At 41.0% G+C, this 14,251-nt stretch overlaps 1 protein-coding gene across 1 annotated transcript in view; it reads right to left on the bottom strand.

Annotated features, from left to right (window-relative positions):
• PITPNC1 (phosphatidylinositol transfer protein cytoplasmic 1) overlaps positions 1 to 14,251 on the bottom strand; it is a 235,275-nt gene that overhangs the window by 6,881 nt on the left and 214,143 nt on the right. Inside the window, exons 8-9 of the mRNA XM_070561537.1 lie at positions 11,362 to 11,425; positions 1,548 to 1,666 (exon numbers count right to left, since the gene is read on the bottom strand). Of these exons, the coding sequence (XP_070417638.1) occupies positions 1,548 to 1,666; positions 11,362 to 11,425 (183 nt within the window). The remainder of the gene's footprint in view (positions 1 to 1,547; positions 1,667 to 11,361; positions 11,426 to 14,251) is intronic.

Genomic DNA, 14,251 nt, shown 5'->3' with positions numbered 1-14,251 from the left:
AACTGCTCCATTGAAAAGGAGACTGTTATTTCCTTATTGCCATGTTCATGGATATAAATTTTGCAGAATTTCAATCTAATTTGTCCCGATTCAGGTTGAGCATTTAAATTTATTGAGCACCCATGCAGTTTTTATTTGTGATGGAAGCAGCCTCTTGATTTCAACTGTTTTTCATTATGATAGAGAAGAAAGACAATGGAAAAATAAATGACCCTCAATTTGATGGAATTCCAAAGAATACGGGAAATGTCATAAGCATTCAAAATAACCTCTCTGTATAACTTCTGAGGAGACAGGCGTCTCTTGCACTGAAGTCATGGGAACAGCTGTGAGCTGCAGCCAGAGAATGCATGGGCTCTCCCATGGGGAGACTCATTCTAGGGACCACCGTCTACACAGTAAACTGACTTTCTTATAGTAACAATCACAGTAAAATGGAAAGAGAACCAAGCAAAGAGCCTTAGGCTGAAAGCCGTAAGAACTTAGAACGAGAAAAGCACTGTGCTCTGTATCTTTTGGACACGTGGCGGCTCCCCCTTTCCTCTGGCTTCCTCTGTCTGCTCATACTTATCGTGAGCAGTTTTCAGAGAGTGGCTGAGGGGAAACTCGTGTCTAACATTCCTTCAAGAACAGGTAATTGAAAGTTATGGAAAGTCAAGGACAGTTTCCTTAAGGAGCATTTCCAACTTTAGAACAGGGGGAGAGGAAGGGGGAAGTCCTATGGGAATTGGTCTGTGCTTAGAGAGGAACACCTCAGTTAAGTCTTGTCAGAACAGTTTTCTGCAAATCCAATCAGTACATGCAAAATGGGGAGGAAGAATCTGGGGCCAGTTCAACCTCAAGGGCAGCCACATGCATCCAAGAGTAGCACATGAGCCTTGCAAGGCACATTCCAAAGACATGTTCTGAAAGCTTAACTAAAAATATCCAAAGTGCAACCAAAAGGTCTTCACAATTCCAAAGCATCCATTTACAACAACAGCCATCTCTCAGTTTACTTTAACTACATTATCAATTTCTTAAAAATCTAATATGTATTATTCTGGGGCCTGGGCTCACAGACACGTGGGCTCAAGCTGGCACCCAAAGAGATCCCAGCATTGGTCAAATGTAAGGCATTTCGAGGCAAATGTAAAAAAACCCTAAAATATCAGATGAGCAGTAAGCTCTCCCTTGCATGAATTAACTGAGTGTTAACTATGTTTTTAAAAATTACTGGCATGATGCTCTATGACATCTGTTTTTACCCCTCTGTTCTTTTATGGTACAGGCCGTTTGCTAGTACCACAAAATGTTTCCACTCTCCACGTTCTTGGTTATATGACCAAAACAACTCCCAAGTCAAGTGGCTTTAAAGAGTCGAAATATCTGGAAGCAAGAGGTGACACTGTCCAATTTAGACCCAGCTTGGGTTCTTCACCAACGGCCTCTGGGTGACGATACTTTTTTGTGGAAGTTTGAGATTTGAGCATTCGCAGTATCTCAAAGACCAATTTATGTGTACGTTTGGTAAAGGGTGGGCAACATGTTTTAAAAATTCTACATACACTTGTTTGGGCATGGCTCTCTATGTCATCCACAGTGGAGGAATGCTGATTGCAAACTTTTATGTTGGTTTGTTCATGCATGTTTTTCTCGTATTCCCGAACATCATCCATTGTCATATCTGAAAGAAGGTCAAGACGTTGGCAACTTCCGTTATTAAAGGCAAACTTTCAATGGGGGAGACTTTAGGGAAAGATGGTAGCTTAGCAGAAGCCAAAGAGAGGTTTAAAAAGCAGGGAGTTCATTAACTTTATGAAGAGTACATCATAAAGTTAGCTAAACCAGCCAAAGGGGGAGTGAGTGCAAGGAGTTAAGTCAAAATAGTCTCAGAACAGAGAAGAGTGGAAATTATTTAGGGGCGATTCTTGTAAAGTGAGCTAGATGGGGAGAAACCGTTAGCACGTGAGCAGTGCTACAGCCTGAGATCTCCTAAAGCATCGTTAGGAGATCATTCAGGGACAGGGTCAGGTTTGCTTGATTTAATACTTACCTTCCATATACCTTTCAACACAGATTTGGAGATTCTTTAAATCAATGCATTCAACAACAGAATGGACACTTTCATTGCTATGTTAGGAGACATGATGTAGAAGGCAGAAAAATGATGTTCACTGGTACAAGTGAGATTCGGTGCAGTGTTCACACAGAGATGTATTTTTGCACAGAATACAGGGTGTCAGAAGGTGCACGTCTATCCTGAACTTCACGTCTAGCCTAACAGCTTGAAGATGGCTGGCATTACTTCCACCCACACTGATCTATAAATAAGATGGCACACGACATTATGCTTTTTGGCCCAAGTCTGCAGTTTTTCAGTATTTCAGGATAATGATCTCTTAATCCAGTAATTCTCAATGGAGGAGAGTTCTGCAGCATTTTTGGCTGTCATAACTGGGGTCGGGGTGCTACTGGCATCTAGTGAGTGGAGGCGAGGGATGCTGCAGACCATCCTACAATGCACAGGACTCTTCTCCCGCAAAGAATTATCTGGTGCAAAATGTCAACCGTGCTGAGGTGGAGATATCTGTCTAAATCCAACTGATGAAACACTTAAACAAAGAGCCCATCCATCTTCAGTATGTGAAATGCGTAAAAGTAACAATTACTCCCACTTGAAATACTTCTCTTGTTTTATCCTCCACCCCCACCCCACTCCTTGGTTCTTTTACAACATTTTATCAGCAGTTTTCCCACATAGGCATTCCTCTGTTGCTCTTGTGGCAAAATTTAACTTCATGCCTTTTTACAATGAAGCTATGCTGAACAATTGGTTAATCGACCACTCTGATCACTAATTAGCCTGGTGGGGATTTAGAGCAGGTATTCACTGGAACACTGGAATTTTTCCTTAAGTATTGTCTGCATTATGTGGTTCCATGTCTTTTTATATCAATCCATGTGTGTCATGTGAGGGTCTCTTCATTTCCAAAGGGCAGACTTGCCAGAAGTTTATGATTTAATTCAGCGTGTTCTGAGGCCAAGATGGAGGGCAGCTCTAAATCCAGACCTGGGCTATTTTATTTAGCTGATGATCCCCTCATACCCCAAGACCGTCAATCAAGAATGCCGTCCATAAGCAATGTAAGTATCAAGAATGCTAAGTAGCAGTCTGGCCAAGCAAAGAGCATGCTTTTCTTTTAGAAATGGAGGTAACGGAAAAGCCATAGAGAGATGCTGTTTCACGATTAGAACAAATGCATCTTAGTTAACAATAACAACACATTCTTTCAATAAAATCACTAATTTCAATGGCTGGTTATCAAAATTTCTTAAACACAAATATACCCAGAATGAATACTGAGGTCATTTAAAGCAAAAAGTTTAAAATTTGAAGTAATTTCTCTATCAATATTTTCATTAGACACTTGCTTTCTCCCCCTCACCGGCATGACAGTAATTTGGAAAACAAAAACAAAGGCGTTTTAGTTTCTTTGTTCTAGAGAATCCCAACAGTAATCATTCTTTATCTTTAATTAGCTCAATGTTAAGAGAAGGGCTTAAACCGTGTGACTGTGTGCTTTCAAAGATATATCAATTTTATGGACGTGAGGAAGGATTGAACAACAAAGTTACTCATTACTGTCTTGTTCATAACAGTGAAAAATTGAAGACAAGACAGAGGGCTGATGGTACTATGCGACCTTTAAAAATTGTGTAGAAGAGTATTTAACACTACAGAGAAATGTACATGGTATACCTGTATTGTTAAATAAAAAGTAAAAAAATTACACATATTATATGAAATCATTTTTGCCAGAAAAGTATTACATACACTTAAAAAAGACTGAAAGGATACATGTCAAAATATTAACAGTAATTGTTTCAAGGAGTTGGGATTATAGATAATTTTCATTTTATTCTTTTTGCTTATCTATGCTTTCTACATCAAATATGCACTACTTGTGTAAGAAAGAAAAAAACAACATTACTTAAAAATCTAGTATCTGAGGTCATTAGAAGATGGATACCATCAATTTGGAATTGGGAAGGAGAAAACACACTTTTCTTGAATTTCTGCCCATTCTAGAAACATGATCCCTTGTTTGTTTGTTTTTTAAACGAAGAGTTAAGAAAGAAACTTCCAGAAAATTTCATCTAAAAGAAAAAAAATTCTCCCAATTAGACCACATAAGAATGAACATTTCTAGTAAAGTGGTTCTCTAAAAGATGAGATAATTTGGTCCCTGCTGATGCTGAAGGAAAATATGTCTAATTCCTGAACTATCCCCACATACCACACATGCTTATGGAAATGATATAAACATTTTCAGTATGCCTCAGTAATTTATGGAAAGCCTAATCAAGCAAAAATGTTCTTGTTTGGGTTATCTGGTAAAATGCGTTATGTCTTGCTTCTGCAAGGGCTATTACTGCAAAATCTATATATGAATCAATTTTTTAGTAAATTCAATTACACATGCCCGATGACAGATTATATTTTCAGAGATGATTCATCTTCATTACTGATTGATTTTCAATGATCAGAGTGACTGCTAACAATTTAGGTTCAGATCTCTTTGCTTCCAGAAAACAAGTGCTTATGTGTATCAGAGAAACTCTTAATTAAAGGAATTCTATGTCAATTACTTTGCAAATAAAGTGATAAATAATCACCCCTTAATTTATAGATTTAAAAGGTCATAATTTATTTTTCTTAATAAGGTTTCTTAAATAAAGTCTTCTTAAACAAGTAACACTGGGCTAATCGCCTGATTTAAGAGTATACTGGAACTAGTATGGTGTTCCCTCTGATAAGAAAGTACAGCCTAGTATCTTTAACACTTGGCTCTCAGAGTAATCAGCACAGGGACGTTCTCTGGGGTGTAATGCCTCCTTATCGCACTTCAGCGGAACAAGAGTTCCTCTTTGCCCTCTTGTGAGACCATTTCTTCCCTTCTCTTTCTCATCCTCCTCCAGGCGGGGAGAGAGCACATCCCCGTCTCCTATCCCAGCATGTGGAGGTCACCCTGGAGCGGCCTGAGGGCAACTTCCTTCTCTGCCAGGTGACTGGGCTGAGACCTGAGGTCCTCCTCTCCCATGAGCCCAGCTTGGACAAAGGACCTCTGGGCCCAGGGGACTTGTTGACTGAGAATTCTTCCATACCCTAAACCATGACTAAAGTCTCTCAGTAAAGAGCGAAATACACCTCAACCACGTGGGTCTCGGTCCATACTACTACTAACCATTTTCTATTTTTTTAATAAAATATGGGTTTCAATGATTATTTATTTATTGAATCCCTCAAGTAAGGCATAAATTATGTTCCACAGAAGTAATTCAAATAGTATTAGACTATACAGAGAAAAGAATTTACCTCCTCTGCACCTCCCCCACCCATCCTACTCCCTCTGCAGATAACCACTGTGAAGAGTTTGGGGCAGTGGCTGCCGGGGTTTCTTTCTGTGAATTCACATGTACGTTACTATATACACACACAGAGTCTCACTTATTTTTACACTTATGGAATCATACTACAGTATATTATACTATACGTACTATATATATTGTCCTGGCTTGCTTTTTCCGCTGAAGGAAAATGTACCTATTTCCATGCCAGTACAGATAGCACTATCTTATTCTTTTCCACTGTTGCACATAATATTCGTAGTATGGATGTATCATAATTTACTTGACCACATTCCTGTTAATGGACATTTACACTGAAACTAATTTTCAGCTTTTTTAAACAACACTATACTGCACAGCTTTGTACCTATATTCATGAGCATATGTGTATTCCTTAAGAATAAATTTCTAGAAGTGGAATTGCTGGGTCATAGGTTATCTGTCTTATCATTTTTATAGAAACTGTTAATTTCTTCTTCCACCTATCTAAAACTGGATATTATCATTCTCTTACATTTTTGCCATCATATGGGCAAATGTTATATCTTGTTATTTTCATTACATTTCTCATGCTTAGTGGTGAGGTTATCGGCTGTTTGCATTTCTCCTTCTGTAGTTTACCTATTCATACTCTTTACCTTTTTTCTATTGAGTTGTTAGAGTTTTGATTTATAGGCCCTCTTTATATATTATAGATGTTAATCCTCTGTTGGCTACATGTGTTGCAAGTATCTTCTCCTAGTTTATCAACTTCGTTGATGGTGGCAATTTTCTTTGAATCATTTTATTTTTAAAGAAGTCAGGTTGATTTCACAGGAAGTGGAGGCAAGATCATATATTTGAAAGGTCCTTCTACAAACGCCATGGAACAAAATGTCTGCAAGCAAGAATTTTCCTTCATTGTAATGCACAGCTGCAGCAGCTAAAATTTTAATAAAACACCTATATGCTAATTCAGTGAACTGTTCAAGGGCACATTATGTTTTATTTCCTTGTACAAACATTTTTTCTTCATTTCTGGGCTCCTCAGCCTAAACAGAAGTACTTTTGTTTTTCTTTTTCCTTTTTTTTGAGGAAGATTAGCCCTGAGCTAACATCTGCCACCAATCCTCCTCATCTTTTTTACTGAGGAAGATTGGCCCTGAGCTAACAGCTGTGCCCATCTTCCTCTATTTGATATGTGGGATGCCTGCCACAAGACGGCTTGATAAGCAGTGCATAGGTCTGCGCCCAGAATCCGAACAGGCCAACCTGGGGCTGCCAAAGCAGAGCACGCGAACTTAACCGCTATGCCACTGGGCTGGCCCCAGAAGTAATTTTTTTCTTGCTCTAAGTCAAAATGGAAGTCTAGAACAAGTGGTTGGGCCACAGGTAGGGGGAAGCTCCAGCAATCATGGATTACATTTGGTACTCCTTTGACCTCCAGCAAAATGGTGGCCATCCCTTGGCGAGTGCCTTTTTTCCCCCACTAAACTCTTTAAAATGATTATAAATTCAATACATGCTTCTTATGAATAGCTTAGGGGTGGTTCCACCTTCTTGTAGTGCAGGTAGCCAATCCAAGGCTTGGTGCATGCCCTTTCCATGTAATTCAGACCACTAAGATCCAGAACTGTGATCTCCAATTGTGAGTTTTTCCATAGTTCTTTTTTTTTTCTTAAAGATTGGCACCTGGGCTAACAATTGTTGCCAATCTTCCTTTTCTTTTTTTAAGGATTGGCACCTGGGCTAACAACTGTTGCCAATCTTTTTTTTTTTCTTTTTCTGCTTTATTTCCCAACCACGCCCCCCCCCGCCCCCCCCCCCCTCGCCCCCGGTACACAGTTGTATATCTTAGTTGCAGGTCCTTCTAGTTGTGGGATGTGGGATGCCGCCTCAACGTGGCCTGACGAGCGGTGCCATGTCTGCGCCCAGGATCCGAACCCTGGGCCGCCGCAGCAGAGCACATGAACTTAACCACTCGGCCATGGAGCCGGCCCCTCCATAGTTCTTGATTTGGGGAGGTGGAGGAGGTCACAGATCCCTTTGAAAATCTGGTGGAAATCTTTGAGTTCTCTCCCCAGAAGAATGGATGTAAGCACACATACGAGATGTTGTGTAAGAGCCAAGACACTCAAGTTCATATTTCAGGAAACCTGAGGCCATTGGAAAACGCCGGCTTGGTGAACTCAACCAACTGATGCTAGTCCCTAAGCAGGCTTCTTTCTCGACCTGGAGCTTGCTTCACTCGTTGTTGGACTTTCTCTGGAGACTACAGAAGGATTTCTAAGTCACTTTCATGAAGGAGTCTCAGCCATACTAGCCAGAACTACTGTCCATACTTTTTTGGAAGGGTCAGGATTTCAAGGACATTCATGAGGTTCCACTTAATTACAGCCTCTCTCTGGCAATCCTCTATATTCCTCTCAAAATACTGTCAAGGGCCCGGCCCAGTGGTGTAGTGGTTAAGTTTGTGCGCTCTGCTTTGGCAGCCTGGGGTTCATGGGTTCAGATCTCAGGCACGGACATATACACTGCTTATCAAGCCATGCTATGTGGGCGGCGTCCCACATAAAAAATGGAGGAAGATTGGCAATGGATGTTAGCTCAGGGCCAATCTTCCTCACGAGAACAAAAAAAAGACAGGAAGGACACATCATAAAGAAAAAATACTAGTAAATCCAACTATGTTAAAATTAAAAGAAAAACTTCTGTACCTCATGATACCATAAAAAAAAATACTGTCAGATTTGTAAAAGCAGACCATGCTTTTGTGAAGCTGGAATGTCTATTTTTATCTACCTCCCCTCTCACCCCATCTTCTGAAATGTGGTGGTGTTTCTTTTCTCATGTAAAAGAGACCCAAGGCTCATGGATAAAGACCAATCAAGGCCTTAAAAGACAAACTCAACTCCTCCAACAGTGGAAATTGTTACACTTTACAATGAACATGAGCAGAATAAAACCTGTTTAGGGAAATAGTTATGCCACAGCCAAATGCTGAAACTGAGAAAAGATACAAAATTAATCTTTGGGCAAGAAAAGATAACCATCACCACCTATGTCCTTTTTTTTTTTAACCTGTTAATTGAGCACTGGAGGTGGTGAGTCTAATTAGGGAGCAAGACACCCAGGGCTGCTATGCATAAGGGTACACAGTTTGTGCATGGTATGAGCACACAGCCCAGGAGGTCAACGGGGCTAAAATTCAGCTCTAAGCCGATAGCACCGGCTGAATCTGTCCAGGAGAGGTGTCTTTTTCCACTTCTTACAAAGCATCAGAGTTTGCAGTTGGGCCTGAAGACATCTACCATTCTCTAGTTTAACCTGTTTGGACTGAGTTAATTAAACTGTCCTTGCAATCTAATCTGATTTAAAGTTGTTCTTAAACTTTAGTGAGCATCAGAATCATCTGGAGGGCTTGTTAAAACACAGATTGCTGGGCTATACGCCCAGAGTATCTGATTCAGTAGGTTTGGGGTGGGGCCTGAGAATTTGAATTTCTAATGAGTACCCAGGGGATGCTAATGTTGCTGGTCCAGGGACCTCACTTTGAGAACCAGGGCTATAAGCAATAGGAAAGGATTTTTCTACTTTTGACCTTTTCCACGTTTACTAATGAGAGCCTCACTGAGCCTGTATAGACCAAAGAAAAATAAGCAACATCAGGGACCCAAAATTGAAGGGCTTTCCTGGTGGACAGTGACACACTCATTTACCTGAATGGCCCACAATCTCCAGCATTACCTTGAATAAGGGGCTGAGAAGGCACTCTGTGGGCAGGGCCATTTCCATTCATTTGATTGACTGAGTGTCTGCCATCTGTAATGAAGGCGCCACTGTTTCTCTGGCAAACAGCTTGCAGGAGCAATGATGCCAGTAATTGACATGAAATTGATGGGGTGTTCTCAGACCCCTTGCTGCGTGAAAAGGCTGCTTGTTTGGGTTGGGGCTAGGATTGTGTATACAGGGGGTGGAGACCTTCTCTGGGGAGTACAAGGCACCCTGAAGATCTACATCCAGATAAACCACCCGCTGTTTCTGTGCACTCAGAGACAGAAAGGGTTTTTTTTTGTCAATAGACTCCTTGAGTTGTTCCTGTCTCCATCTAACCCATCCTAAGTAAATAGGTAAGTGTTCTCTTCTTAAAGGTCTCTAATTTCCTTGGATGCATTATCCTAGCTTAGGGCCCTGTAATAGCCTGAGGTTGCTTTCCTTTTTTTAGGACTAAAAGTATTTGTCTCTTCCTTGCCCTAGGCTTGGCTGAGATAGAAAAGAGCTGGTCCCCACCCTCTGTACCTGAGCCGTTCACTTACTAGATGCCTGTCCACATTTTTTTCTCTTTCTGTATCCTACCTCTACTCAAACCCTCTTTTCTGATCAACAGGCTTGCAGTGTTTTGTCCTCTTAATCAGAACCTGGCTGCCCTTTTTGATGCCACCTTTTCTGAAAGTCTTCTGTGGCATCCTGGCACTAGAGAGAAATCTATTGAAGTGCCCTGCTTCTTGGTCTTCCAAGTGGCAGAGTTTTGGCCCTTCAGGTCCCTGTTCACTTGCCAAATGTCTAATCAGTTTGAGCTTATTATTCTTGGAATACCCTTTTGATATCCCCTGACTGTTGGTGGCAAGGACACCATGAGCTTGGAGGAATGCAAGTTGGGAGAGACTAGCAATTCTTAACCCTTGCTGGGGTCTGTGCTCCCTCTAAGAATCTAAGAAAAGCTCCCCAGAAAAAACAACCAGAAAGATTTGATTACTGATCAGGGGAAGTCATCACAGGAGACTCTCCCTCCACTTCCCTCACAAAAGACAACCACAGACAGACAGGTCTTAGGGAGACCTCACAACAAAGTGGCAAGCCAGTGAACTTGCTGCCTGTGAGCAGCATCCTGGGAGTGTGCAATAAGAGAGAGTAAATGGTGATCTTTCAAAAGGATCTCTTTCAGAGGTCTGAATTTGGGCAAACCCAAGAAGAAGCATTTGCTCTTCAGAAGATGCGGATCTGGGAAAACTGTAAAAAGTAAAAAAAAAGAAGCCAGTCGCTTACAGAACCACGTCTTTTTCAATGTGGCTCAGAAATATTAATAACAATCACTGTCTTTGCCCATTCAGTCCAATGTATCTTTTCACTTTAAATTTGATACTTTCTGCTAAGAAGAGGCAGTGGAATTGGTGGAACAAGGACAGAAAAGCAGCAAAACACAATCTAGGTTATACTCAGAACAAGTTCCATATGACTTAGGAAACGGCCAAGGAGAAGGGCATTTCGTTAGACAATCTGATCTAACCCAAGTCACCAGTGGGGCCTGTTTGTTTCTATTTATAGTCAAGGACACCAGCCTCTGATGACTGATTCTGGCAATGTTGAGTATTCACGTGGACAAAGCGATAGTGCTGAGGACCTGGGAAGGGTGGTCCATCCATCGTGGGATGAAGCAAATCCTGTTTCCATTTACTGGAAATGTGCAGAACTTGTTGAACCCTTCCCAAATCATGACCCAACAAAAAAAGCCAGAACAATAGTCTCAGGATCACGGTGGCACCTATGCCTTTGCCCTTGTTTCTTGCCGAATCCTTATGGTTTTGGTGAGGGAGTGTTTCAAGTGTTCTCTAAATCAAAGGACTGCTTTCACTTGATATGATGCTTCAGATAGCTTTGATCTTGAATTGAAGTTTGGGATAAATTAGGATGGGTTTCAAACCCATCCAACAGAGAATTGTGGAGCCTTGTGTTATCAAGTATGCAAGCATCAAACATACTGAGGTGTTCCTTCGTCATTGACTAAGTACTGTGGTTATTTTAAACCAAGCTTCTATCATTACATTCTTCTTCATTATATGCCACGGACAGCGCTATTCCCAATAAAGGAAGCAGCAGCCTGCCTTTCTTTCTGTTGTCTTTCTAGGTAGCAGTTGAAGCCAGACGGACAGAAAGCCCAAGTCAACATGTTATGAAGTTGTTCTGCAAGTTATTTCGGGGCAGTTGACTTACCATACCACTCATCAACCCATGCAAAAGCCTGTCTATGTCCAATCAGCAGAATGTCTCGGACCACCTAAAAACGTAAAAGAAGGAGGTTGAAATAACTGAGGATTGATGAAAACTCTCTGGAAAACAGATTGTTTCCAATTCTAGGAATTGTGACAATTACAAATGTCTCCATCCCTCTGTCCATATGTGATGACAATTACAGGCTGACATACACAGACCTTGTGCCGGCTCACCCTCAGTCCTATTGATGGTGCGCATATACTTGCTGTAAATTAATTTCTTCATCTTATTTGAAAGTCAGGCTGAGAGTGTGTACCAACTCATGACAACTACTTGGCAGTCACACGGCAGTGATTGGAATGAATCGGTAGGCTAATCACCTTGAGATTTTTCTCTTCATTCATCTTTCCCTAAAACTGGTCCTACTTTTCATTTGTGGAAGGGCCAGGAGGCCACAAATGTTGGAAATCAAGAACACTCTTCTAGGCAGTAAGTCACTTCTAAGCAAAAACACTTAAGACTCTCTCTTCTTAGATGAAATGTCCTAAATATTGGTTATTATTATTTTTAATAAAGGAAGGTGTGGGATATGAGATAAATAAATATCTTTCTAAGCTTGACTTTCATGTAATAGAAGGGAAAAAAGAGCAGTTTAGTCAACTATTATTGAAAGAGATAAAATAAGAGACATGAACGAGAAAAGAACATAATGGGAATGATAAGCCTGACTGGAGACAAAAGTAATGAAATTGTTTCTTATGGTGCACATAATGGCAACAGAAGACTAAGAAAAAGAACATGTATCGTTGTGTGTGTGTGTAACACTGTTCATGTGCTCTTCTTTCACGGTATTCTTTTATGTCCTCTATAAATATGCCTTTTTATGTTTCTTGGATACTCGCACTATCCATCCAACATTCCTTTCTTCCTGCCAAACAAATCCAGCAATTGTCAAAAACCTCTTGTGGAAGGTTCAAGCATGTTTCAATAAATGAAGGATTTTAATTCGGTGAATTTGCAGAAACAAGGGAAGCATTTATAATGAAGTGTTTATTACTCCAGGCTTCTGAATATCTAGTGAGGCTTTTATGATTTGGGAGGAGGAAATGTAGTGAAAATAAGAAACAACACGGAGCGATACACACTTGAGTGCTGAGTGTGTCAAATTCATGGAAATCAAAAGAACAGCACTGAGGCATCTGTAAATATACCCTATTACATTAAGCACAACACAGCTGTCTGCTGGAAACAAGAATTCAATAATGTGCTAATGGCTTGCTTTTGAACATTTTTTTCCCCTTAACTGTGAATAGATTCTTAAAAAAACAAAGGTGTTCAGAGAAAGGCAGCCCTGGCACTTTAAACCCATGCAATACTGGTCTCAGATACTCATTAGCGACTCATGTGCCAAAGCAGGTGTGTTTTGGGTGCTGATAGCACTTCATTATATTTGGAAATGGGCAATGGGAATGCCTATCACTAGAGTGTACCTGTTACAGGTATTTTAAAGAAATAGATTCTCAAAAGTAGCCAAAGTGATCTTTGAGAAAAGAAACACAGTGAGCCCTGTGGCAGTCCAAATATGCTTTGTGAGAGGAGGAAATAATAAAATGCACCATGCTAGTGGCCTGAGTGAGAGCAGGTCATTTTGGGTTAAAAAAAAATAAAAGGGGGATGTTGCAGGCAGTCAAGGAAGATATAGGCTGAGACAGACACAGAGCTCAGGCTGCAGAATATTTACTCTGGGAGCCCCAACTAGCTTCCTGCTTAACAACTGGGACATAGCAGGAAAACAGGAGGTCCCAGAACTTGATTTCTGTATATCGCACTCGGCCCCCACCTCTGCCTGGACAGAATGTGTTCTGGAGCTCAGCAGGAGCTCAGCGTACTTCTCTGTCTCAAATTTGTTCCAGAGTCTGCTGTTATCATGAGCCCAAGTTCAATTTATTCCTTGGACCTCAATTCAAGCTTTATACGTTTTATGGTCAATAGTCTCCCAATCTTAGCAGACAAATCTATCTAAGTAACAAAAAGCTCAGCACATTAAGGTTCAATTTCAGGGCCCCCAGAAGAATTTCAGAAAGCTATTCTTTATCAGTTTTTAAGTGGAAAAATAAACAGATATCCAGCCTATCTGGGAGGTAGAGACAACGTGGGTAGTATTTATTTTTATGAAAATGGGAGGAATTACAACGGGCAATGCTCAGCATTGCATTTCCCATTGTTTTCCATGAGGATAAGAGTCATGTTAGAAACCCCTCACAAACTATCATCCCCAACTGGGCTCCTGCCATGAAATTAACATGTTTAGCCAAAGTGGGTATACAGTTGAAATCTGTGTTTTGAGGTTGTTAATAATTCTTTGGTAACAGAATTGATATTTATTTTTTATTTTTTTGAGGAAGATTAGCCCTGAGCTAACTACTGCCAGTCCTCCTCTTTTTGCTGAGGGAGACTGGCCCTGAGTTAACATCCGTGCCCGTCTTCCTCCACTTTATATGTGGGATGCCTACCACAGCATGGCATGCCAAGCAGTGCCATGTCTGCACCCGGGATCTGAACCAGTGAACCCCAGGCCAATGAGAAGCGGAACATGCACACTTAACCACTGTGCCACCGGGCTGGCCCCGGTAACAGAATTAATAAATGAGCAGAAATGCTGAGGTGCACCATCTAATGGGATCACTGGCATTTCTTGTTCTGTCTCTTAGGGCATCTTCTACCTTAGGCATCTACATTTGCAGGATCTTTTGAGTGGAAATTATCCTTGGGAGCTGCACACAGGTAAGCCCCGTGCCTCTGCCTGGAACCCAAGTACCCAAGTACCAAGCACAAGTACCTCTGACTGGAACTAGATTAGCCTGATGCCAAAGGGAAGACTAAGTGTTGA

This window comes from Equus przewalskii, chromosome 10 (assembly GCF_037783145.1).
Source record: "Equus przewalskii isolate Varuska chromosome 10, EquPr2, whole genome shotgun sequence".
NCBI classification, from domain to species: domain Eukaryota; kingdom Metazoa; phylum Chordata; class Mammalia; order Perissodactyla; family Equidae; genus Equus; species Equus przewalskii.
This window is presented reverse-complemented; position numbering and strand designations above follow the sequence as displayed.